Genomic DNA, 23,885 nt, shown 5'->3' with positions numbered 1-23,885 from the left:
ATCAGTGCCCCTTTCACATGATTCTTTGTGCCAGGAAGTGTACAGTTTCCTGGAGTTTTATTAATTTTAAAAAGAAAATATCCTGTGAGACCTTCTCGGATCCTGGTGATTGAAAGCTCAAAAACTCCGCCACCCCACGCAAAACTCCAGCAGTGGGGCTGAGTTTGCGGTAGGAACTCGGCGTGAGAACTTCCGCTGGGGGGTGGTGTGTGCGGGGAACTCTAGAGGCCACACCCCTTTGCTTGGGGCCGCCCGAGTGGGCGCCTAGACCTCAAGGATTCCGGACTATGCGCATTGCCAACTTCCGGTGTTCGCCCCGCCCTCACCTGCAGGCTCCGCCTCCGTGCGTGCCACTCTCCCAGCAGGCGTCGCGCGCGGGACCTTGCCCCGCCCCCCGTAATTTCGCCCATTCCTTTGCGGGCGCTGCAAAGATGGCCGAGTTGGACATCGGTCAGCATTGCCAGGTGGAGCACTGCCGGCAGCGAGGTGACCCGGAGTCCCCGTTCCCTGGCCGCGATAGATCCAGGGTCTGCTTTGGCGCCACGGATGGTGGCGGCGGGTGAGGGGAGGCCGTAGGGCTGGGTGGGGTCTGAGGAGCGGGCGGGCGCGTCCCTGCTTAGTGGGCTATGAGATAGATATGTTGTTGCTTATTGTTATTCCTGTGTCTTTGGAAGAAATTTGTGGTCTCCTTGGTCTCCACGCAGTTTCTGAAAACTTACCTTGCAGAGTTCACTATGGTTTTCCAGTGTGTCTTACCCAAGAAGACCGAGAGTGCACTTCTGGCTCGCGGAGCACCCTCTGCTTTCTGATTAGCGCGGGGAGGGAGCTAGGAGGCTTAGGTCGGGACACTCAGTTCCCCTCTGACCTTGCGACCTGTACAAGCCACTTTCCCAACCTTTGTGTTTACTTACATGTCAAACGAAGGAGTTGGGCGAGATCACTTTTTAACCTGGTCTCCACGGGCCTCTCAGGAGATGAGCATGTGTGACGTTTTGGTCATGTTCTCAAAGAACTCCTTCCAACTATTCCATCAGATGATTATGTTCTCTCTCCTAGGTCATTCTTTGATTCTGTTTATCATTGAACAATTACAAGTCTTTGGTTTTGGAGCTGAAAGTATTGGTTTTGGTGCATCTAATGTTTACTTTGTTACCAAAAAAGTCTCAAAATAACAAATATGTACAATCTTTCATATTGAAAACATCACAAAAGTTTGTAGAATATTACATGCTGTAGTTTCTTTCTCTTATTGACTAATGTATTCATAATTTCTTTGTTTGAAACCAAATCTCATAATATCTTGTTTTAATAACAATAGTGACAGTTCATCAAGCCCTTTTTTCAGGTGAGGGAAGAATTATTGAGGCCCTCTTATTCCACAAGTACAATGATCCAAGGGTCCCTTTTGGTTGCAGTACAACCTCTTTCTATTTTGAATGAAGGTACCCTGTAGAATACGATCTTTTCAAGGCAGTTGTAGCTTTAAAGAGGGATGAGTTTATCTTCTGATTTTTACTTTGTAAAAGTAATATGCTTGAATATATCCAACTTCACTTGGCTATATAGTGTAATATGAGAAATATAAAAAATTTAAAAAGTTATTCATTATATTGAGTGATTAACTGTTAGTTGCCATTTTTGAGAGTGGATATTTTCATGTGTTTTACAAAAGTTCAGTTCAGTTTTTGTTATTGGTCCTAGTGTTCTTGTTACTCACCAGCAAGGAAACAATTCAGCAATTAATTTTGAAGTATCAGTTCATTTACTGAATTTCTGGAATCTCGTTGAAAACATCTCCACCCAGTTACTACAATATTTTTTGAAGTTAAATATATTCAAAGAAAGTTAATTGTTATAATCTTATTTATTATTGTTACTGCATTATTATTCTGACCTTTCACATATATCTCATTTGGATTTTATAGTTACCCTGTGAAGTGAGTGTAGCATACAATACATACAGATATAGCATACAGTGAGTGTAGCATACAGGTCCAGATACAGATGTGTGCACATATGCACATGCACATGTACACATATACAGATATTATATACTTATATTTTGTATATCTAACTCTATTTACCAGTACATATCTATTTATATTACCTAATAGAGCTTTTGTTTTTGTGTATATATGCATACATAGACAAGAACAGGTACACTATATCACGTATGTATACATATATATCTCCAAAGCTAACGTACTTAACATTACTAGATCAGTAAACAGTGAATCAGAATTAAAACCCAGATAGTTTACTCCAAATGAGGAAATTTTGCAGTATACAATTCTCAAAAACAGCATCTACTAAATCTTGGAAACAAAAAAAGAAAAATGCCACAGATCTCGTTCTTCCGATTTAACAAAGTTACCACAAGTAACATTTGTCTCCTGTTAATTCACTTTTTTTTCAGTTATTAAAATAGTTATTATTTCTGTTTAGCAGTGATTATGTAGTGACTTTCAACACTAATATATTAATGTTTTTTAAAATGTTTTGCTATAGAGATGGTCCAATACTTTGATTCTTTTCATGTAAGAAAACAAAATAAAAATTGGATACTGATCAGTACCTACAACATTTTCCCCCAACTTTAGATTTCCTTCCATTTTTATGTGATGGTTGTTCAGGAATATTTTGGTAAGTTTTTTTATGAAGGATTTGGGAGTAATTTTAGTATTTGTAATATGAGCTTTATTTCTGCAAAGTATTATAATTTAAAATAGTTATAACTTTAACCTTTGATATTTGATATTCAATATATTAATCACTTGAGAAAAACTGACTACTCATTAACTACTTATGTATGGTTATTCTGTAAACTTCCAGAATTGGGATTCTGTATGTGAATTTTATGTAAAATAATATTTGTGACTTTAAATTACGAAAATAATATACAAACATAAAGAATATGGTAAAGCAAACCAGCTATGGTTTTTACTATTTTAAAAAATAAAATGAAAACAACTCAACTATAAATTTTTTTAAATGTACATTGTATATCATTTGAACATATCACATGTAAAGTGAAACCCAAAAGCTAACCAAGAATTTTAGAAAATGTATTTTCTTTATAATTTAATTTTTTTTAAATTTTGAGCATTTAATTTATTAAATAGAACACAGGAAAAAAGCATATTTAGAATATAATTCAGAAAGAATTTTAGATTAATAAAAGTTGCATGTATATTTAAATTATTCAGAAATAGAGTCAAGTGTAGTAGTGCAACTAGTTATCCTAGCAACTTGGGAGACTAAGGCAGAAGGAGTACAAGTTTGGGACCAGCCTGGACAATTTAGTGAGACCCTGTCTTAAAATGAATGAATGAATGAATGAATGAATAAATAAATAGGGCTGAGGACGTAGCTTAGTGGTAGAGCACTACTAGGTTCAATCACTAGTACGGCCAAAAAAAGGAGAGTATTCCTTGACATTTCACTATTGATGTCCTTACTGATTTAAAACCATTAAAATATCTCAAATTATTATAGTTATCTGTGTGTTATTTGATTACATTTAATTAAACACTACTTTTTTAATTATTTAAGCCTTGAACACAGAAGCAGAGAGTCACATGGTTGTCCAGAGGTATGTTAATTTTCTCCAATCTGATGAAACATTTGTATCCATGCACTTTCATTCAGAATTTGATCAGATTTAAAGCCAGTCAGTGCTCTAGAGATTAGAGTTTGGCAGACAGAACTGAATATGTTAAGAAGCTTTTGCTTCATTTCTATTGTTTTTCTCTGATTTAAAGAAAAATTGTTCTATATGGTATTTACAAATTTTTATCCTCATCACTTTTATTCCGTGACATTTCTGTTTAGGTAACCCACTTATAACATTAGGTTGTATTTATAAACATACATTGGAATTAATATTCTCATCATATAGCCTTTCCAGTTCAGTGTTTCCTTCACTGTGGTGTTCATTTTCACTGGTATTTGGTGATAGGATCCTTTGATAGTAAATTTTCTGGCTCTATGAGCCTTCGTCCACCAGGAACAAACTTTCTGTCCAGCAGAATCTCTACCTTAATTCTGAACAAATTAATAGATTAAGGAAGGGTTGGCAGATATAAGTCGAAAAAACACCCTTATTATTGATAAAAGAGTTTAAGTTGAATGAAGAAGCTTAATGTAGAGTCAATTGGGTCTGCAAAGGAATACTAGAATTAGATAGACTTGCTCAGCAGTCATAGCAGCACTGGACCAAGTTAGTCTTCTTCACTGGAAAAAGATGAATTCCAAGTTGAAAAAGAGAAAGCTAGGCTCACCATGCCTAGTATAATCTTAAATTTGGACAAGAGAGAGGAAAGTTAGACTGAATTCATTCCATTTAGAAAAGCAATATTTGTCTTTAATACTTTTCAGTTGACATTTATTCTTGTCCACCATTTATCAGATACATTTCCAAGGATTTTTCATCTGTTCTTTCAATTATAGAAAACTTACAGTTACTGAACTTAAGCAAAATGTGAACTTTTAGGGGCTGGAGGTGTAGTTCAGTGGTAGAACACTTGCCTAGCATGCATAAGACCCTGGATTTGATTCCCAGTGCCTGTCCCTGCAAAAATCTGAATCTTTTAAGTTTTAAGTGATCTGTATATGAGGAAACTAAAAATTATCTAATATATCAGTGTTCCATAGGATTAATTGGAAGAGAATACTCCTTTAGAGTCATATAGTAAAATTTATTGATGTTTCTTATACAGCTCACAAATCTGTCCTGTGCTTCTTTGCTTGCTTGCTTTTTTTCTTTTTTCAGGGTGCCATTTGATTTCTATGAGTGTCACTCAAAATATTGGATTTCATTAAGTATTGAAATAAATTAATTTTACCATTAAATCACTGCAACAAATTAGAAAGGGTAGTACAACAAGATGTAACTATCATTAATGAAAATGAATTTCCTCTGGCTTTAGTATTCAAACAGTTCCCTAAATTTACTCAGCTCTATAAATCAGGTTACTTTAATGCCAAATAGCCTGGCTGATCTGGATTTTTTTTTTTTTAACCTTTCAAAAATTTTATCTTCATCTGATACAATATTTACTGATAATAAAATGTGAAATATAGCACAGAAAATAGTATATGATTATAAAACTACCTCTAGCCCTGGATAAATGGATAAATTACATATGGATATGTAATTACATATAGATAAATATGTAATTTTAGGTAGTCTATTCCCTAATTACCTGTTTAGTTCCCTAAAACTTGTATATAAAATAGTTATGACTTGCCAGTTCAGGATTGAAAAGATGATAACCTAACATATTATGGGGGCATTTGTGTGTGGGACTTTTATGAAATAGAAGATTAAAATCGCAGAGATAACTGAACAGTCATTTTTAAATTAGAAGATAAATATACCACAGTAGGAAAATTATGAAAATATAGAAAATTCAGCACAGTAATCATGTCTTAAACAATCATTGTATTTTTAATGTGAGAGTATATAACTTGATGTAATAAGTTTAAACCAAAAAATGATGTGAATTCTGCCTTCTAAAATGGATTTGCATATATGCTTTAAATGTGAAGGATAACTCCATTTTCCCCTTTTATATCTTCAGGTAATAATCAATGAGAGACTGAAGACTGATAAACCTAAATCTTACCCTTGCTCATTCAAGAACTGTGTTGAAAAAGAACTTGTGGCAGTCATATGTCCTTACTGTGAGAAGAACTTTTGCTTAAGGTAATTGCTTAGACCATTCAAGCTTTGTATATCTGTTTAAGTCATATTCAAGTACATGTGCTAGTGTCACTCTTCTCTTGTTCTTAGACATCGCCATCAGTCAGATCATGAGTGTGAAAAACTGGAAATTCAAAAGCCCCGAATGGCTAACACTCAGAAACTTGTAAAAGACATTATTGGTAGGTATCTAGAAAATTTGTTCTATTGATTTCCTTATTTCTATGTTCTCCATTAGTTCCAGAGCTCTTGCCTCTTATATCTACTTTACCAGTTATGGAAAGTATCATTAACAACTCCAGTGGTAATAACTTGTATTTTGAGGACATTCTTGCAATAGTATTTCTTATAAGGCCTACCTGACCAAAGAGAATCTGGGAACTGTGTGAAAATACTATACCAGATAGTCTCCTTGCTGGGCCGCTCAAATCAGCTGATTAACTATCATGGTTAGATGGTATTCATGAGAGTGACAGAGTAGTTTGCTTTCTTTTCAGAGCATACTCTAATAAGCCTGTTTGGCTGTATGATGAATGATGCTACAAGGTACCAAGAAAGACTAGATCTGTGACTTAGATTAGTATCTCTGTCAATATGTTAGTTCAGCAGAATTTTCATTGTGTATTAATGATAGTACCTATATTAAAATCTTCCATAACAAAATCCTAAAGTTTTTGTAAAACATAGTGACTGCTTTAGATTAAACAGGCTTAAGTTGGAAAGAGGCACATACTAGTGAAATTTTTGATATGGAGATTGGTTGATCAACCTCAGTGATATTTTTCCATTGTGTGCAATTTGTATATGTTTCAGGGTCATAATTAATAAATTAATTAATTCTTTATAGTAAAACTCTGGAAATGTAATGTAAAAGTTCTTATATGTTTACATGCTTACACTTACGTCTTAGATTCCAAGAAAGGAGAGACAGCAAATAAACGACGGAAAGGTGCCAAAAATAGTGAAACAGCTGCAAAGGTTGCATTGATGAAGTTAAAGATGCATGCTGATGGGGACAAGTCATTGCCACAGGTTGGTCTTAGAAATCTGGAGAAACAAAAATTTTCCAAATAGAGTTGAAGTCTCCTTTTTATTCCTCTTTCCCATCTAGTAACAATTGACCTGCATCTGATATGTATCATCTCTAATATTACATGGTATATGCTCTGCATCAATAATATGTATTTTGTGAGTTTTTTCACTTACAGAAATGACAGTGAACCATATGTTTCCTCCAACTTTTTCCCCTTTTTGGCATCATGTTTTTAAAACTTGTCCATGCCAGTACTTTTAGACTAGTTCATCTGGTAGCTGCATGTTAATTCCACCGTATGAACATACTCCAGGTTAACTACTTTTTTATTAATAAAATTTATTAAGTTTTATTAATAAAACTTTCCAAAATTGTTGTATAGTGAAGACCCTAATGTATCTGTGGGAATTTCCATAGGTAGTTGAACATTATCAGCTTCCTATTGTCTGTGGTTGTACTGATTTGTCTCCTTCCAAAAGTTCTTATAATCGTGTCCATTCCTGGCCATTTATTCTTTCAGGATCAGTTTGTCCTGTTCTGTGAAATTGCAATCTTTATAGAAATTGTGCTGAATTTTATATTAGGACCGTTAACATCTTCAGAATTTTGACTCATCCTGTCTATATCTATGCTTTATCTTTCTGATTTTCTTCAGGTCTTCTTTTATATGTGTCAACAAAGTTCTATAATACTTATTGTGTTTTTTTAACATCTTTCCTTAGGGTTAAGCTTATATTCTTTATCATTTTTGTTGTCATTGCAAATACATTATTAAAAAAGTCACATTTTCCTATTTGGTCTTTGTAGGTTATTATATGTTGATCTTATATTAGCAAATAAATTCTGAATGGTTTTCATACTTTGTAGATTTTTTGAAATGTCTTCTCTGCAGTCATATGTCTGCAAATGCCAGTTTCCGTGGGATGTTTTTCCCCAAATTTTCTTTCCTCTAACTCCTCTTTGTTATTATTATTTGTCTTTGTGCTGAGCTCTCCACAACAGTATTGAATAGTACGGATAGTAGCAGGCATCCTCATCATGTCTAACTTTTATACAAATATCATCAAATATATTTTCTATAGCCTTTATCGACCTGATAGTATTTATTTCTCATGCTAGTTTGCTTGGAATTTATATCATAAATGGATATGATATAAATTTACTGTTAAGTAAAATTTACTGGTTTTTTTCTTACATCTAATATGATGTTCATCTTTTTTTCTTCCTTACTACAATAATAAATTACATTGACCGATTTTTTTTTCATTGTTAAATCAGCCATATATTCCAGGATAAAACACTTGATTCTGGTAGATGATTATTTTAAAATGCATTGCTAAATTGATTTGCTAATATATTTTTAGTAACATTAAAAATTAGTAAAAGTATACTCATAAAATTAGCTGAGTGTGTTTGGGGTTGTACCTCAGTGGTAGAGCTCTTGCCTAGCATGTGAGGCACTGAGTTCTATCCTCAGTACCACATAAAATAAATAAATAAATAAATAAATAAATAAATAAATAAATAAATAAATAAATAAATAAATAAATAAATAAAATAAAAGTATAAAAAAATTAGTTGAGCAGCTTTCCCTCTTATACTTTGAGATAGTTGTAGAGGGTGTAGTGATTATAACATTCAGTTTTCATAACCTTTAAATCTAATACTTTTTCCAGTTTCTCTTTCTAATTCTTTTTAGATATATATGTAACAGTGGAGAATATTTTGACATATTATACATACATGGAGTACAATTTATTCTAATTAGGATCCCATTCTTGTGGTTGTACATGATGTGGAATTAACTCTGGATATATACTCATATACAAACATAGGAAAGTGATGTCTGATTCCTTCTACTGTCTTTTTGATTGCCATACCCCCTTCCTTCCCTTCATTCCCCTTTGTCTAATCCAATGAGCTTCTATGTTTCCCTTCCTGCCCCAATCTAATATTTTTTAAAAAGAATTTTAAACACTATTCTAGTACATTAGATAATTCTTGACTTATTTGGTGAATCTAGTTCTTCTGAAGTCAATTTTGGTAAACATTATTTTTCTAGAGAATTTGTATTAGCTGTAGATTTTCTAGTTTATTTTTCAAAATTGTTCAAGTTATTCTCTTATGATCCCAAATCTCTATTTTGTCTTTTGTTATTCCATTTCATTAATACTTTTTCATTTGTACTTTTCTTTGTTTCTCCCTTAAGTAGTCTTGCTAGAGATTTGCCTCCTCCCCCACCATCTTTTCAAAGAACCATGTTTTGGTTTTATTCACCTGTATTATTTCTTTGTTTTGTGTTCCACTAATTTCTGCTCAGATATTATTTCTTTGTCTCTACTATGTTTAAATTTTGTCTTACATTCTTTTTCCAAGTTCTTAAATGGAATGGTGAACTTAATTATGTTCAGTGTAGTTGTTTGGATGTATTTCTTTGATATTTTTATTTGTACACAATTTCAAACACAGAAGAGTTGCCAAGAATAGTACAAATAATTTTTCACATTCTCTACCCAAATGCACCAGTTATTTATATTTTTCTGTATTTGCTATAAAATGTGCAGTCTCTTTCTTTGTATGTGTGTGCACGTGTTAATCTTCTGTCTACTTGGTCTGTCATTTTCTTAGACAAATGTGTCAGTAAAATCTTCAACAATGGAGATTCTTCTTGTAATTTTAATGGTTTCCTGAGTTGCGTATTATCAGGTGTGTGGTATTTCTTCATTGTATTTTTTTGGTGAATTTTGCCTTAAATCCTATTTTATAATAACATTCTTTTGTTAGCTTTATTTTGTGAAGTTAACTATTATGTCTTTTTTCATTCCTTTAAATTCAACTTTTCTGTGTTGTTTTGTTTTAGGGTGTGTCTTGTAAGCAGCATATAGCTGGAGTTTGTTTTTTTAATCCAGTTTGATAGTATGTCTTTTATAGGTGAGTTAAATCCATTTATATTTATTGTGATCACTGATGCATTTGAACATATTTCTTCCATCTTATATTTTCTGCTTATCCTTGTTCTTCTTTCTTTCCTCTTTTTTCTTATTCGAATTTTCTTATATTCCCTTATATTCTAATGACTTAGAAACCATTGATTATAGTTTTATTTTTTTGATTATCCTTAATACCATCATTACACAAATTTATTAGATGTTTTTAAAATTACAAAGGTAGTACATACTTTTAAGTAGTATACCTGTTGAGAAATTGTCTATACCAAATACACCCTCTTGTGTCCCTCTTCCATTTCCATGCCCCACAATCAGTGATTCTCAACTTAGGGTGATTTCTCCTTCTGGGGGACATTTGACAATGTCTGGAGACATTTTTGGTTGTCACAACTTGGGGTGTAGTGCTATGAATATCTAATGGATAGAAGCCAGGGATACTGCTAAACATCCTACGATTCATAAGACAGTGCCTACAACAGAATTTTCTGGCCCAATATGTCAGTAATAGGCTGGGAGGTGGTTCTTACCTAGCTTATGCAAGGCCCTGAGTTTGGTCCCCACCACTGCAAAAAATAAATGTCAGTATTGTAAAGTTGAGAATACTTATCCTAAATCATCCAGTAATATCATTCACATTACTTTTCAATTCTTTCATTACTTAAAACATAATAGTTAAAACTTAAATATCACCTAACTTTGTTCTAGGCACTATTCTAATGTGTTTCATCCTTGCAACAAGCCAGTGAGATGTACACTATTGCAGATGAGAAAACTGAGACATGAAAGAGTTAAGTAACTTGCTATTAACATACCTAGTAAGAGAACTGTGAATTAAAACTGGACAGTTTGGCTTAAAGACTGTTTTCTTACGTGCTTTAACAATGTATTATGGAGCATTCCACAAATCTACGGATGTAGTTTTTCCCTTACCATTAATATTGGTGTATGTGTATACAAATATAAATATGTAGATATATGGGTGTATGTGTATGTTTCATAGGTAATATATATACTACACATGTGTATACATACATATGCATGTATATATAATGCACACATGTGTGTACATGTATGTGTGTTTATACATGTATGTGATTTTACTAGAAGTATATTCTACTTTTATATGTGTGCAGTGACTTGAAGAGTGTTTTTTGATTATTATTTTACAAAAATAGCGTATTTGTTTAGTCAGCATAATTTTTTGAACACTAGTTAAATATCAGGTCCCAGGGATACAGCAGTGAATAAAATAAAGTCTCTGCCTGAATGGAGTTTATATACTATTGAATCTGATATTGTTATGTATATGTGTAATACACACACACACACACACACACACACACGATGTATAGTGCTGAAAGCTAAAATAAAATAAAAGCAATTCTCCTTCCGGCATGGTGGCACACACCTGTAATCCCAGTGGCTTGGGGACTGAGGCAGGAGGATTGAAAGTTCAAAGCCAGCTTTAGCAACTTAGGAAGGCACTATGTAACTCAGTAAGACCCTGTCTCTAAATAAAATACAAAAACAGCAGGGGGTGTGGCTTGGTGGTTAAGCATCCCTGGGTTCAATCCTTAGTACCAAGAAAATGGCAGTTTCCTATGTATCTTCCTCCACATATACTTCTCATGTTTGCCTATTAAAGATTCCTCAAGTGCATTAGTCTGGCTTTCCCATTATTTTCTTTAAAAGCTGCATCATATTCCATAATGTGAATACACTGTAACTTATTTTGCCATTTTCCTATTAATGCTTATTCCTGTTGTTTTCAGTTTTGTCCATTAAAATAAGTAGCCTCAGTCTGGTACTATTATTTCTGTAAGATAAAATTCTAGTAATGTTTTTCCTGCATCAAAGGTTATATATATTTTAAAATTTAATAAATACTGGAAAACAACTCTACAATTCATATTTCTATTAACAATTCATATTTCTACTAACAGTAATTATAATAGCAAACCTTTATTGACTATACCAAGCATTGTTTTGTGGCTCTGGATTTTTTTTTATCTCTCACTGTTCTTCATTTCCTATAGTAATCTGAAGTTAAATATTGTTTAAGAATCACTCAGAAATCCCAGAAGCTCACAAGTCTGGGTCAGGAGTATCACAAGTTTGAGGCCAGCCTGAACAACTTAGTGAGACCCTGTCTTAAAATAAAATTTTAACAATACTGCAGGAAAAAAAAAGGAAAAATAAGAAAAGAATCACTCAGTTACAGCCTGCCCTCCTAACCAGTTCAGTATACTCTACTTGTTGCTTCTATATGAGAATACCTCTCTCCCATGATTTCCAGTAGCTGTTATCACTCCTTTTAAGGTTTTCTAGTTTGTTGGCTATAAAAAGATATCTCATAATTGCTGCAATTTGCATTTATGTGTCTCCTTTTGGATTTGAACATCTTTGTATGTTTTTAGCCATTAGGACTTGCTGTTTTGCCCACATATATCCTCCAGTTGTTTTTCTTTGGAGTTGTCTTTTTATTCTGTTTGGTCAGCTTATGGAAAGAAATTCTTAGACTATAACAGGTATTAATCCTTTAATAATAAATCTACTTTGCAAACTTTATTTGATATCAGGTACATTCTTTTCACTTATGCTTCTCATTGATGTCTCTGTTACAAATTTTCTAAGACCTGTCTTCTCTTTCATTTCTGTTTTGGTGTTCATCAGAATTTAAAAATATTTTTACATTTGTCTTTAATCTTTAATTTTTGATTTGTCTTTAGTCTGGGTATTTTTTTGTTTGTCTGTGATATGAGCTAAGGGCTCAATTTTATTTTCGTTCAGTTGGTTAGCTATTAAACAGTTTTGTTTTTTTTTAATGGAATTGAAATACCAAAGTATCACCTTCATGATAAAATAACATCCTACATATATACAGATCTGATTTTTACTTTCCAATCTATTTCGCCATCCATCTGTTCTTTTCTCATGTTAATACATAAAAGATTTTATGCAGTAGCTTTGTAGACTGTTCTGTATCTGTAATGTAAAGTCCTGTCTATATTTTTTCTTAGAAATTTTTTAGCATTTATTCATTCATATGAACTTTACAATTATTGTATCCAAATTTTAAAAAATGTGTCTCGAGATTTTCAAGACTATAATCCTGTGTGATACAGTTGCAAATGACAGGCTCTAGCATACACTGTTTAAAAATATTTTTTAAAGCAGGGGATAACACAGCATGGTCTTATAAATGTGTCTTCCTATCTCCTCCCCTTCCCACAAGGATGTAAGTTGCTCTCACTTTTAGCTTGATTTTCTATTAGACATTCTCAGCTCATACTCTTCATTGACCTCTGCCACCTGTTATTATGGAAACATCTTATTGTGGTTCATTCTTGTTGCATTTTATAATCCTCTTTTTTTGATAGCTTTTAAGATTTTTATTTGTGATCTTTTCCAACATTGGTGCAGTGTTTTTCCAGGTGTTAATATATTTTAATTATCCAACTGGACTCTTCAGATACATTTTTAATTTCATCTCTTCACTGTTGAAAAATTATAGTCATATTCTCTCTTGTTGCTTTGCTGGTGGTAGAGTCTCTAACGTTCTTGTTCAACATATTTTGGGGATTTATAATTCCTATCTGTGTCTTTATACTGTATTCTAGCTGACTCAATTAAACCTTTTATTGAGGAATGTCGAAATTTATCCAGTTTGAGTTTCTTACTTCAATACCTGTATTTTTAGTTTTCTGTTTGGATCATCATAACTTTTCTTGTTTCACTTCTACTTGTTTTGGTTTCATAACTTTTTGTTTCTTTGCATGGATATTATTTCTTTATCTCATTTTATATCCTAAGTAACTTATTTTAATGTCTTTTCCGTTATTTTCATTGGTCCTTAATAGCTTAACCTTGAATTTGTTTTAAAATTTCACCTATTACCCTGCATATTCATCTTGAGTAAGAGATTCTTTCTGGATCTCTCTCCCTCCCCTGACATGCTAATCCCTCTGTAGCATTTTTTTTTTTTTTTTACTTCTGCTTGATCCACACTTCTAAAACCTCCGTATCAAATCCAAATTCTAAACTATAAGCTTCTGCCCTGCAGAGATTTTCAAATTTTTATAAATGGCTTTACTGAGCTTTGTTCACTGTCATTAGGTTATATCATACTTTTCTGCCTTCAGAATATTTAGTTGTACAAGCAACAGCTCTAGTCAACATTTAGCAATCACTTCTTTAGCCTCTCTTCACCCAAGTCCCATTCCATCCTCTGCTTCCAACCAGTGAACCTGACCAAGGAGCTTTATCTCTATGCAACACCATTATTTCCCATTCACCCACATCTGAACTCTAGACTACCTCCTCCTTTGTTTTGGAGTGTCATGACAGCCTGTGTTATATGTTTTATCCTCAGACTTTTTTTTTTTTTTTTTTTTTGTAGTACTGTGGATTGAACCCAGGGTGCTCTACCACTGAGCACCCCAATACATCCACTGATATATCTCCCAACCCTTTTGATTTTTTTATTTTGAGACACAGTCTTACTAATTGCCCAGGTTGGCCTCAAACTTGCCATTCTCCTGCCTCAACCTCCTGAATTGCTGGAATTGCAGGAATGTGCCACAGTGCCTGACAAGGCTATATCTTTTTAGTTATCTCATTTTATATTTATTTTCTTACTACATTGTTTTGAAGCAGGGACTTTGTTTATGGACCACCAGAATTTCCAATGATTTCTTGTTTTTTCTTTGAGTGTTTGTTATCTTAATAACATACTCCACTGATTATCAACAAATCCAGATTCCCTAGTGCTGAGATGGGAAATGTGTTGATCAATTATTTCTTTAAAATATTTTCTCCAGGAACTTAGAAAAGCTGCAACTACATTAAAATTTTAATTATCACAGAAATTGAACCTTAAAGATAGTATATTTAAAAGCAGTTTTTAGGGATCAGTAAAGATCCTGTTTTCTTTCCTGCATTTGCTAATTAAGAAAAAAAAAAAGAGTATAAGGAGGCAGGTAGTATATAGAATACTAGAGAAACCATCTTTGAATTCCTGTTTTATTAATAAATTTTTTTCTAGGGTTCTGTAGGGTTTTTACATTTTATTTTATTTTATTTAGTTCCTTTTTTTCTAAAATGTCCTACTGTCTCTAAAAATGGAGTGGGGTCTTTTACACAAAAAGAAATGTGTCATGTTTCAAGAATCCTTAACTTGCAAGATACTGAAACTTGACTCCAAGTAGTATAAGCAAAACAGATTTGTTGCTGGGCACAGTGGCACACACCTGTAATCCCAGCAGCTCCAGAGGCCAAAGCAGGAAGATGGAAAATTCAAAACCAGCCTCAGCAACTTAACTAGACCTTGTTTGACAATGAAAAATTAAAAAGGGATGGGGATGTGGCATACTGGTTAAGCACCCTTAGGTTCAATCCCTGGTACCAAAAGAAAAAAAGGGAAAGAAAAAAATTCTTTGTTCTCTCATGTAATGGAGAATTATGTATTATCTCATTTAGTACCAAATTATGTTGAAAGAGTCCATCCATTTCATCTATTTTCTTGACTTTTTCCCTATACATGTTGAACTCATTCTTTCTCACTTAAGGCTACTTTTTCTACATTGGTTCAGGAATGACTAAAGGAGTATGAGGAATCACTGCAGGCAGCTCCCAAGTTTAAATTGGCAAGTTAGAAGTAAAAATTAAAAAAGAAAAGAACTCTCCCTACCCCCAGCTTTTGAACATAAAATCTTGGGAAAAAGAGCCCCATTAGCCTAAGATATGCCTCTGTTTGCATGGATAGCCCTCACACTGACTTTGCTGATATAATTGTGATCTTGCCTTTATAATCTTACTGCATTTAAGAGGAAGATATTTTAAAAGGCAATTTCTGTTCATATGCAAAGTAATCTGATTATTTTGAGAATTGCCACCTTCCAACAACTCCATTTTTTAGTGAGGTGAAATCTTAATTTTGAACATAAGTAAAATATATTGTGAGGAAATAGGTCTAATTATACAAATTAGGGGTATAATAGACCCAGGGTCTTGGGTCTTATGCCCATACATTTAGTTAGATTTGAGACTACCATGATTTGGCTTCCCATTAGCAGTTAATTCATTAGAGGGTAATCCTCTAACCAGAGGAAAAGAAGAAAGGATATCACCAGACCAAAACATGTGTTTTACTTCATATGTATATATAATCTATATTTTAACTTTTTATTTTACAGACAGAAAGAATTTACTTTCAGGTGTTCTTGCCTAAGGGGAGCAAAGAAAAAAGCAAACCCATGTTCTTTTGCCACAGATGGAGCATTGGAAAGGTCATAGACTTTGCAGCTTCTCTAGCCAGTCTTAAAAATGACAATAACAAATTAACAGCTAAGGTAACATATAGTTATAATAGTTTCCTTAAAAGTTTTAGGATACTCTATACAAGTGTATATTACAGTATGATTTATTTCTCTTTCAACAGAAATTAAGGCTATGTCACATTACTTCAGGAGAAGCCTTACCCTTGGATCAAACTTTGGAAACCTGGATTACTAAAGAGGATTACCCTTTATATAATGGTGGAAATATTATTTTGGAATATCTTAGTGATGAAGAACAGTCTTTAAAGAATGTTGATTCATATTTGGAATAGTCACTCAAGAATTCAAACTAGAAATCACAAGGAAATTTTTTATGTACTTGGTTATGTCAATTTATTTTACTGTAGATACTTTGATTTTTAAAAGTTGCTTTTTAATGTATTTTCATTTTTTCATAATTTATATTGTCTACTAAATTTGGGTTTTTATGTTTTAAAGTTTATGTGCTAAAACTCAATTGTTAGCAATTTTTTTAAAATTAGATTTTATTAGTTGATACTGTAGAAATATCAGCAAAGGTATGTTTCCCATTTGGTTAATGTCACCTGTTGATTGTGCACTGCTCCATCTCATTTTCACTCCAGTATACAAGCCGAAGGAACAACCCACTTTGGGGGGACTTTGCCTTTCTTATGGCAGAAGAAGGAGATGGTAGATATTTGGTCAGCTCTTAAAAGATACCTATATCGCTTTGGCTTTAAACAAATCACATGTAAAGCCTAGTATTATGGAACCAGAAAGTACAGCTTTATTTTCTGCCTACATGATGTACACATTGATGTGTGTACATAAATTATGTAGATTTAGAGATCACCTCCTTCAGTCTTCTAAATTTTTGGATGAGGACTCTCAGGCCTAACAAGAGAAACTTATTGCCTTGGTTATCATCTACCTGCATTGGGGTATGTTTCTGATAAAGAACGTCCTCCAGTAGGATTCATCTTTATTGTTTGTATGAAATGTACTACCAATGAGAGGGATGATGGGATAGCCCAGCCTTATTACAGTCTTTGTATATGTTTCAAAGCAAAACACCTGCTAACAAATACTACATTTTACCAACAAACTGAATTCAATGTTTCTGATGTTTTCTATTATGCTTAACAAAGTACTACTTTGCAGAAGGAATACAAATTATTTCTATATGTTCTTTGTTTTCTATGCTAATCATGGACATGTACAGTGGATTTAAGTTTAAAGGAATAAACTCTGTTCATTTGGTCTATTTTATTTCATATTATTTTCATGTGGGGAATGAATAATTTTCAGCTTTTATCAGGAGCTTATGCATTTATCCATTAACATAATTATTTGAATACCTACTAAATGTAAGGTTTGGTTTCTAGTTGTCATGGTAAATACAATGAAGATATGTATATAATCTTTTAACGGTAATACAAAGTAGTATAGCAAGTTGCAGATTAGTAGGCAGGATAGTCGTGTTCCAGGTACCGGTGGTTCCAGCATGAATAGTTGGTTCTCTTCTAAAGATAACACGGTGTGGGAGAAAAGGATCTAGTTCCTCTGGTTTCTCTAGCTCCCTATTTCCAATTTACTTAAGTCTGTCAACTTTCTCAGACTTTTTTGTAGGAATTTCATACACCATATAATTTTAGGGTTTTACTGTCCCCATCTCACCGTAGTGTCTCTTCACTTGCTTATAGACAACTTAAAATCCACGAAGAAAAAAGGAGTTTTAAAATTAGGTAAATAGGTAAAATAATACTGTGATACACAAATGAGCTTCAGTTTAATCAGGGAGAAAATACTTGTGAATGAGAGGTAATCAGATTTTTTTCTAGCTTAATCAGGTATTGTGCTCCACAATTTTCAGATAAGATGATTTGGGAGAACCTGAAAAAGGAAGATGGTTGTAGATAAAGCCATTGGAGTGGGGGAAAAGAAATACGTGCTACACATCTTGGACCTGAACAATAAAAATTGTGAATTAAGATTTGGTCAGAAAACTATAAAGATAACTTTGTGTTATGTTTGTTTTATTTTTGTCATTTTTAAATTAAGTTCCTTGGCAATTTAACTGAAATGTCTGGAACAGATTGTTCCATTCTCTAATTCTCACCATTGAGAATTTTGTTTTTCTTAGTGTTCTACATGAAATAAAATTTATGACATCTAAAGTCTATTGTGTTTGAAAGATTAACCTATATAAATGATAGATTTTTAAAAAAATATTATCAAAATATATGAAAAAATGACTGTTTTTGAGGATCATGAATGATCTAAAATTATACACCTTGTCTTCATTTAACAAATTTCGTCAGAATTACATGAAGAATCTTCTGAAATGGCCTCAAGCGACTACTAGATCTGCATGTTCACTAGTAGAAAGTTGTAGTGTTTGGGGTTTGGTTTTTTTCTTAGCTGCTGAGCATCAGAACTTCATCCCCTGTTTGGGAAATTACAGTCGTGTGTCTATGCATTGAATTGTAAAAAGCCTGTTGCTTTTCCTTATCTCTGGCAAGTGAAGCACAGACATATGACCTAAGTTAGGTTAGTTGATGTCTGTGTCCCTAACTGGATAGAGGTTAGTGTTAAAAAAGAAGGAATAAGACATTTAGAATTAGTGTCAGTGTCTTTCCAAGTACCCAGCAGCAGCAGCCCTAGCATATACCTTTGCTCATAATACCAGCCACCTACTTTCCCTATATTCCCCTATATCTGGTAACTATCTAGGAAATTATTTTCCTACTTAAGGACATCAAAACAGTTTCAATATTTTGTCTGACCCATACAATCACTCAAGGTGTCACAGAGCTATCAGCAGTCTAAGGCCAGAGTATGGCTTCTGAAGTTCTCTAAACCCTGAATGAGCAGAGATTGTACCTGACTTGCTTACCATGGTGTGACTGGATCTTAGTTCAGTGCCCCTGCAAGATATTCAGTAAATGCTTATTTTATTTTCATTTAAATGACATTGACTTTCAGGCCTCTTTAATATATATTTTAGATTTTTTTTTTATCTTGACTGCTTTCAGTGTAAATTTTTCTTAGCATAGAAAATAACTTAAAAAATGATACCAACATTTTTAACTTCAGGTAAATGGAACCTGTTCTTTTGTTTGGATTTTTTTTTTCCATTAGAAATGAGGAAGCCAGGAAGAAAGAGATTAGGTTTCTGTTTGTGTTATATTGAACCTGATAAATGCCATAACTTTTATTAACTACAAGTTAAACAGGTTGTGTCACAAGATAGTGTTTATATTAATTTGAAAAGTACAGCAGTCCCTCCCACTGAACTTTGATCGGGCAAAAACAACTTACCTAACTGCACATTATACTGCCTCTGAACACCAGTGGGAAAGAATATTCTTTCATTTTTAAAAAACAATTTGCTCTATGTGATTTATTCAAGCTTTCAAAATGATTAGAAACAATTTTATGATCCTACTTTTGTTGTTTGTGACTCTGGGAGAAGAAAGGAAGTCATTTCTCAGTTTTCAGAACACAGAAAAGACTGAAATACTATTTTTCACAAAGATGGAAGAAGTGATTATTGTAAGGTCAAGCTACAAAGATAAACGTCCTAACTCCAGCTACCTCTTTGTGCAATTAGAAAATCCTAAAATGCTGCATGTGGTGAATGTGACCAAGACCTCCTTGGATGCTACCAACTTTACCATAAACCTAAGGACAGATGAAGATGGAGAGACCAATTTGACTATTCAGCTCTGGGACTCTGAAGGTAGGCAAGAGAGACTCATTGAAGAAATAAAGAATGTCAAAGTCAAAGTGCACAAACAAACAAAAAAGAATCTTTTCCAGGCATCAATGCATGTTGATGGAAATATCCTAATGCTTATTTTACCATTGATACTATTAAATAAATGTGCCTTTGGTTGCAAGATTGAATTACAGGTGCTTCAAACAGTATGGAAGAGACCTTTGCCAATAATTCTTGGGGCAGTTACACAGTTTTTTCTTATGCCCTTTTGTGGTTTTCTTCTGTCTCAGATTTTGGCCTTGCCTGAGGCACAAGCTTTTGGATTTGTAATGACCTGCACATGCCCTGGAGGGGGTGGGGGTTATCTCTTTGCTCTGCTTCTAGAAGGAGATGTCACTTTGGCCATTCTGATGACTTGCACATCAACATTACTGGCCCTGATAATGATGCCTATCAATTCTTATGTATATAGTAGGATACTAGGGTTATCAGGTATATTTCATATTCCTGTTTTTAAAATCGTGTCCACACTCCTGTTCATCCTCATACCAATATCAGTTGGAATAGTCATCAAGCGTAGATTACCTGAAAAAGCAAACCTCTTAGAGAAGGTAATTCGACCTCTGAGTTTTATTTTAATGTTTGTAGGGATTTATTTGACTTTCAGAATGGGATCAATTTTTCTAAAAACAGCTAACTTGGAAATGCTTCTTTTGGGTCTCTCAGTCCCTACTTTGGGTTTGTCTTTCGGGTACTCCTTTAGTAAAGTCTGTATGCTGCCTCTTCCTGTCTGTAAAACTGTTGCTATCGAAAGTGGGGTATTAAACAGTTTCTTAGCCCTTGCCATTATTCAGTTCTCTTTATCACAGGCCAAGGCCAACTTAGCTTCTCTAGCTCCTTTTACAGTAGCCATGTGTTCTGGGTGTGAAATGTTATTGATCCTTCTGGTCTACAAGACTAAGAAAAGATGTGTCTTTACCAGAGAAGACAAAAAGTCTTTCCTACTCTAAAAATTAAAGCATTAAATTCCTACTCTGGGTTAGGTACTGTGGGAAATTCAAATATACAAAATAATGCATACTCTTAAGCCGCTTATGATCTGGTTAAAATTTGACCTGGGGATGTGGGGAGTATGTATGTAATCACATGTTTAGCGTGGTACAAACAGCAAAATATGCAGGAGTTTAGAGGAAAGAGACAACTTTTCCACTGTGTTAGTTTGGGAATGTTTTATAGAGTAGAATGTGAGTAGGATACTTCACATTGAGAAAAAGCAATCGAAAAATCTTTCATTATTAAGTATGATAAATCCTAAATATTAAGGAAGGGATGTCCTCATAGTACACATTTGGTAACTGCTAAGTTAATGAATAAACATGTCTTAAACTAAATGTGGCATCTCTGCTCGTTTACTTGTTTTTGTCTGTTTTTTACACTCAGCACTGGGGATGAACCCAGAACCTTCTACAATTGAGCTACACCTCCAAACCTTTTTATTTTATTTTGAGGCAGCTCCTTAGATTGCAAAAATTAGGCTTCCAACTTGCAATCCTCCCTCAGCCTCCCAAGCACCTGAAATTACTGCGTATGCCCTTATACCCTGTAGCATTTTTACTTGCACATCCTTCTGTCTTGTGTACCTCCCACAATAGCATTATCATTTACCCTGAAACACAGGATCATGCCTTCTCCCTCTTCTTCTGTCTTTCCTCTTTTTATTTTTTTTATAGTCAACCTCGTTATTAAAAAATAACATATAAGCCAGACGCAGTGGCACATGCCTGAAATCCCGGCAGCTTGGGAGGCTGAGTCAGGAGGATTGTAAGTTCAAAGACAGTCTCAGCAACTTAGTGGGGCTCTAAGCAACTCAGTGAGACTCTGTCTCTAAATAAAATACCAAAAATGGTCTGGATATATGGCTCAGTGGCTTACACGCCCCTGGGTTCAATCACTGGTACCAAAATTGAATAAATCAATTCCTTATCTTTTCATCAGTCTCCTCTTAGCTTCCCATGCTCTCTATCCCTTTTGTTCTATTCTACTTTGCTCCTTCCCTAAATTTCTCAAACTGGTTTTGGTCTCTATCCACCCTCCAATCACTGTCATATTAATCTTCTAAATATCTAACTTTGATCATGTAATTTTCCTTCAAGGAAGTCTTTTTGCCTTTCAAATAAATTCTGTATTCCTTAATGAGGCATTTACACTATATCTCTGACCTACCTTTCTAGTTTTTCTCCTCTTCCACTTCTTTACACACAAACTTTTGCTCCAATCAAGCAGAAAGACTTAGTATCGTACAAATATGCCTTTCACTGAGCCAGCCTGGCTTCTTTCACAGCTATTTCTGTTCCTGTTTTACCTTTCCTATTTTGCTCTAAGTCCCTGAACATAAGAATTATGTTTATTCATTTTGATATTTCCTGAAATGTCCAGCATAACACTCTCTATGTGTTTATTTAAATAAAGTATTGAATCATAGACTATGATCCACTATCTATATCTGGTCTATGTTCTTCTCCAAAGAAAGTGTAGGTAACAAGAATAGGAAATACAAGTCTTAAGGATCCTGTTTTCCCTATTTCCTAGACTTCTGGCTGTAGGAAACATATTTAATTTCCCTACAGTCCAGTTTTCTTACCTAAAAATATAGATAATGGTGTTACCTCCTTCAGATTGACCTGGGAATTAAAAGAGGAATTAAATTAAATGTACTTAAATAGGGCACCTGGCACATAGTGAGCACACTGTTAGCTACTATTATTATTTTACCAAAGTCTAAACTTTTGATCCTGATTTGTTGCTGATTTGAAGTTATGAAGTCAATAATTATGTATGGAGTCTAAATTTTAGCATTTTCCTATCAGTGGTAGTCACCATTTTGTCCATACCATTAGGAATTTTTGTTTACTTTGCTAGCTAAAAATATAACTGAATTATTTTATATCACCCAATCTAGTGTATAGATACCAAGATCTGTAACTGACCTGGTAGTGGGAGGTGAATGATTATCCCAGTCTCTAAACAATAATTTGCTCTGTGGACTATTTTAGTCCTCTAAACAAAAATCTTCATTTGGGTGTTTAAACTATAAGTAAATGTGCATGAATTTAATTTCTATACATTTTAATGAGAATATTACACTAGGAAGCCTGTCTTTCTAGTTTTATTTTATCATTGACCTTGTGACACTTCTCCACACATCAGTTTTCTAATCTGTAATATAGAGATTCAGTTGAGGTTTAAGAGCTCACTGAACTCAGTATTTCAATGACTCTAGTAAACAACTAGCACCTAATTTTAAGGAAAGGACCTAGCACTATGGGTAGGATGATCGAGTAGTGTAGAAGGTTCAGAATGATGAGAATAGGTACACAATGCAGTTGCTTTCTGATTAAGGAACAACCAAAATATGAGCTTCCTGAGGGCAGGAACCACATACCACACTTTGAATTCCCCACAGTGTTTGCATGATGCATTGAACAGAGTAGGTATTCATTGAACATTTATTAAATCACTTATCATTAGTATCTGTAAAGGTCAGAGTCCCACATTCAAGAGTCAAACTATGCCTATGTGGGCAATCCCAGCTCTTTCAATTTACTGCTGTGTAACACTAGTTATATTAATCTCTCTCTGTTTAAATTTATGTGGGAAATGGGGATTAAAAAATGATAGGGTCACACCCTGGTCTTGTTGTGAAGATTAAGTAAGTTAATATGAACAAGACCCTCAGAACAATGCCTAATACCTGGTAAACTTTACAGTTATTATTGTTACTCTATGCTTATTCATATCAAATTATAACTTATAAAGCCATTGGAAGTACATAGATGAAATTTTGGGTATATTTTATTTCTTTTATATATGTATCACAGAAGATAGATTTTTGCATAGTAAAACTTGCCTGAAATATGAGATGGGGATGAAATCACCCATTATTTTATTTTATTTTTATTTTATTACTATTTTTTAGAATAAGAGGTTGTTGGATCAATTTTTTTTAAGTTTCTTTTATGTCCTTTAGAAAGATGGTGTTATAATAACTATTCTAAGAATAACAATCCTCTGATATATATTCTTATAACTGGGAAAGCGTTGATATTATAGAAGCATGTGAGAAGTTTTAACCAAAGTTTGCAACTCCAACTTCTATCAAAACATAAAATCTTACTAAATA

General features: G+C 33.7%; 2 protein-coding genes across 5 annotated transcripts; both read left to right on the top strand.

Moving 5' to 3' along the window:
• The first annotated feature begins 378 nt into the window (after nucleotides 1–378).
• On the top strand, nucleotides 379–16,444 carry ZFAND1 (zinc finger AN1-type containing 1). 4 transcript variants are annotated; one of them, XM_079105688.1, is made up of 8 exons: nucleotides 379–486; nucleotides 2,601–2,643; nucleotides 3,553–3,592; nucleotides 5,583–5,707; nucleotides 5,795–5,886; nucleotides 6,615–6,736; nucleotides 15,880–16,035; nucleotides 16,125–16,444. In XM_079105688.1, exons 1-8 carry the CDS (start codon nucleotides 432–434, stop codon nucleotides 16,293–16,295), a joined length of 804 nt encoding a protein of 267 aa, XP_078961814.1. In that variant the 5' UTR covers nucleotides 379–431; the 3' UTR covers nucleotides 16,296–16,444. The 4 variants fall into 4 exon arrangements, with proteins under 4 accessions (XP_078961814.1, XP_078961815.1, XP_078961813.1 ...); XM_079105690.1 differs by having other exon boundaries at nucleotides 407–559; XM_079105687.1 differs by lacking the exon at nucleotides 2,601–2,643 and having other exon boundaries at nucleotides 400–559.
• A 2,831-nt stretch (nucleotides 16,445–19,275) lies between these two features.
• SLC10A5 (solute carrier family 10 member 5) lies at nucleotides 19,276–23,876 on the top strand. Its single transcript, XM_079105656.1, has one exon. The coding sequence runs from the start codon at nucleotides 19,405–19,407 to the stop codon at nucleotides 20,713–20,715; it is 1,311 nt and encodes a 436-aa protein (XP_078961782.1). The 5' UTR covers nucleotides 19,276–19,404; the 3' UTR covers nucleotides 20,716–23,876.
• The last annotated feature ends 9 nt before the right edge of the window (nucleotides 23,877–23,885 follow it).

The sequence above is a fragment of the Sciurus vulgaris genome (assembly GCF_902686455.1).
Source record: "Sciurus vulgaris genome assembly, chromosome: 1".
Taxonomy (NCBI): Eukaryota; Metazoa; Chordata; class Mammalia; order Rodentia; family Sciuridae; genus Sciurus; species Sciurus vulgaris.
Note: the sequence above shows the minus strand (reverse complement) of the source record. Positions and strands in the feature narration are given on the sequence as shown.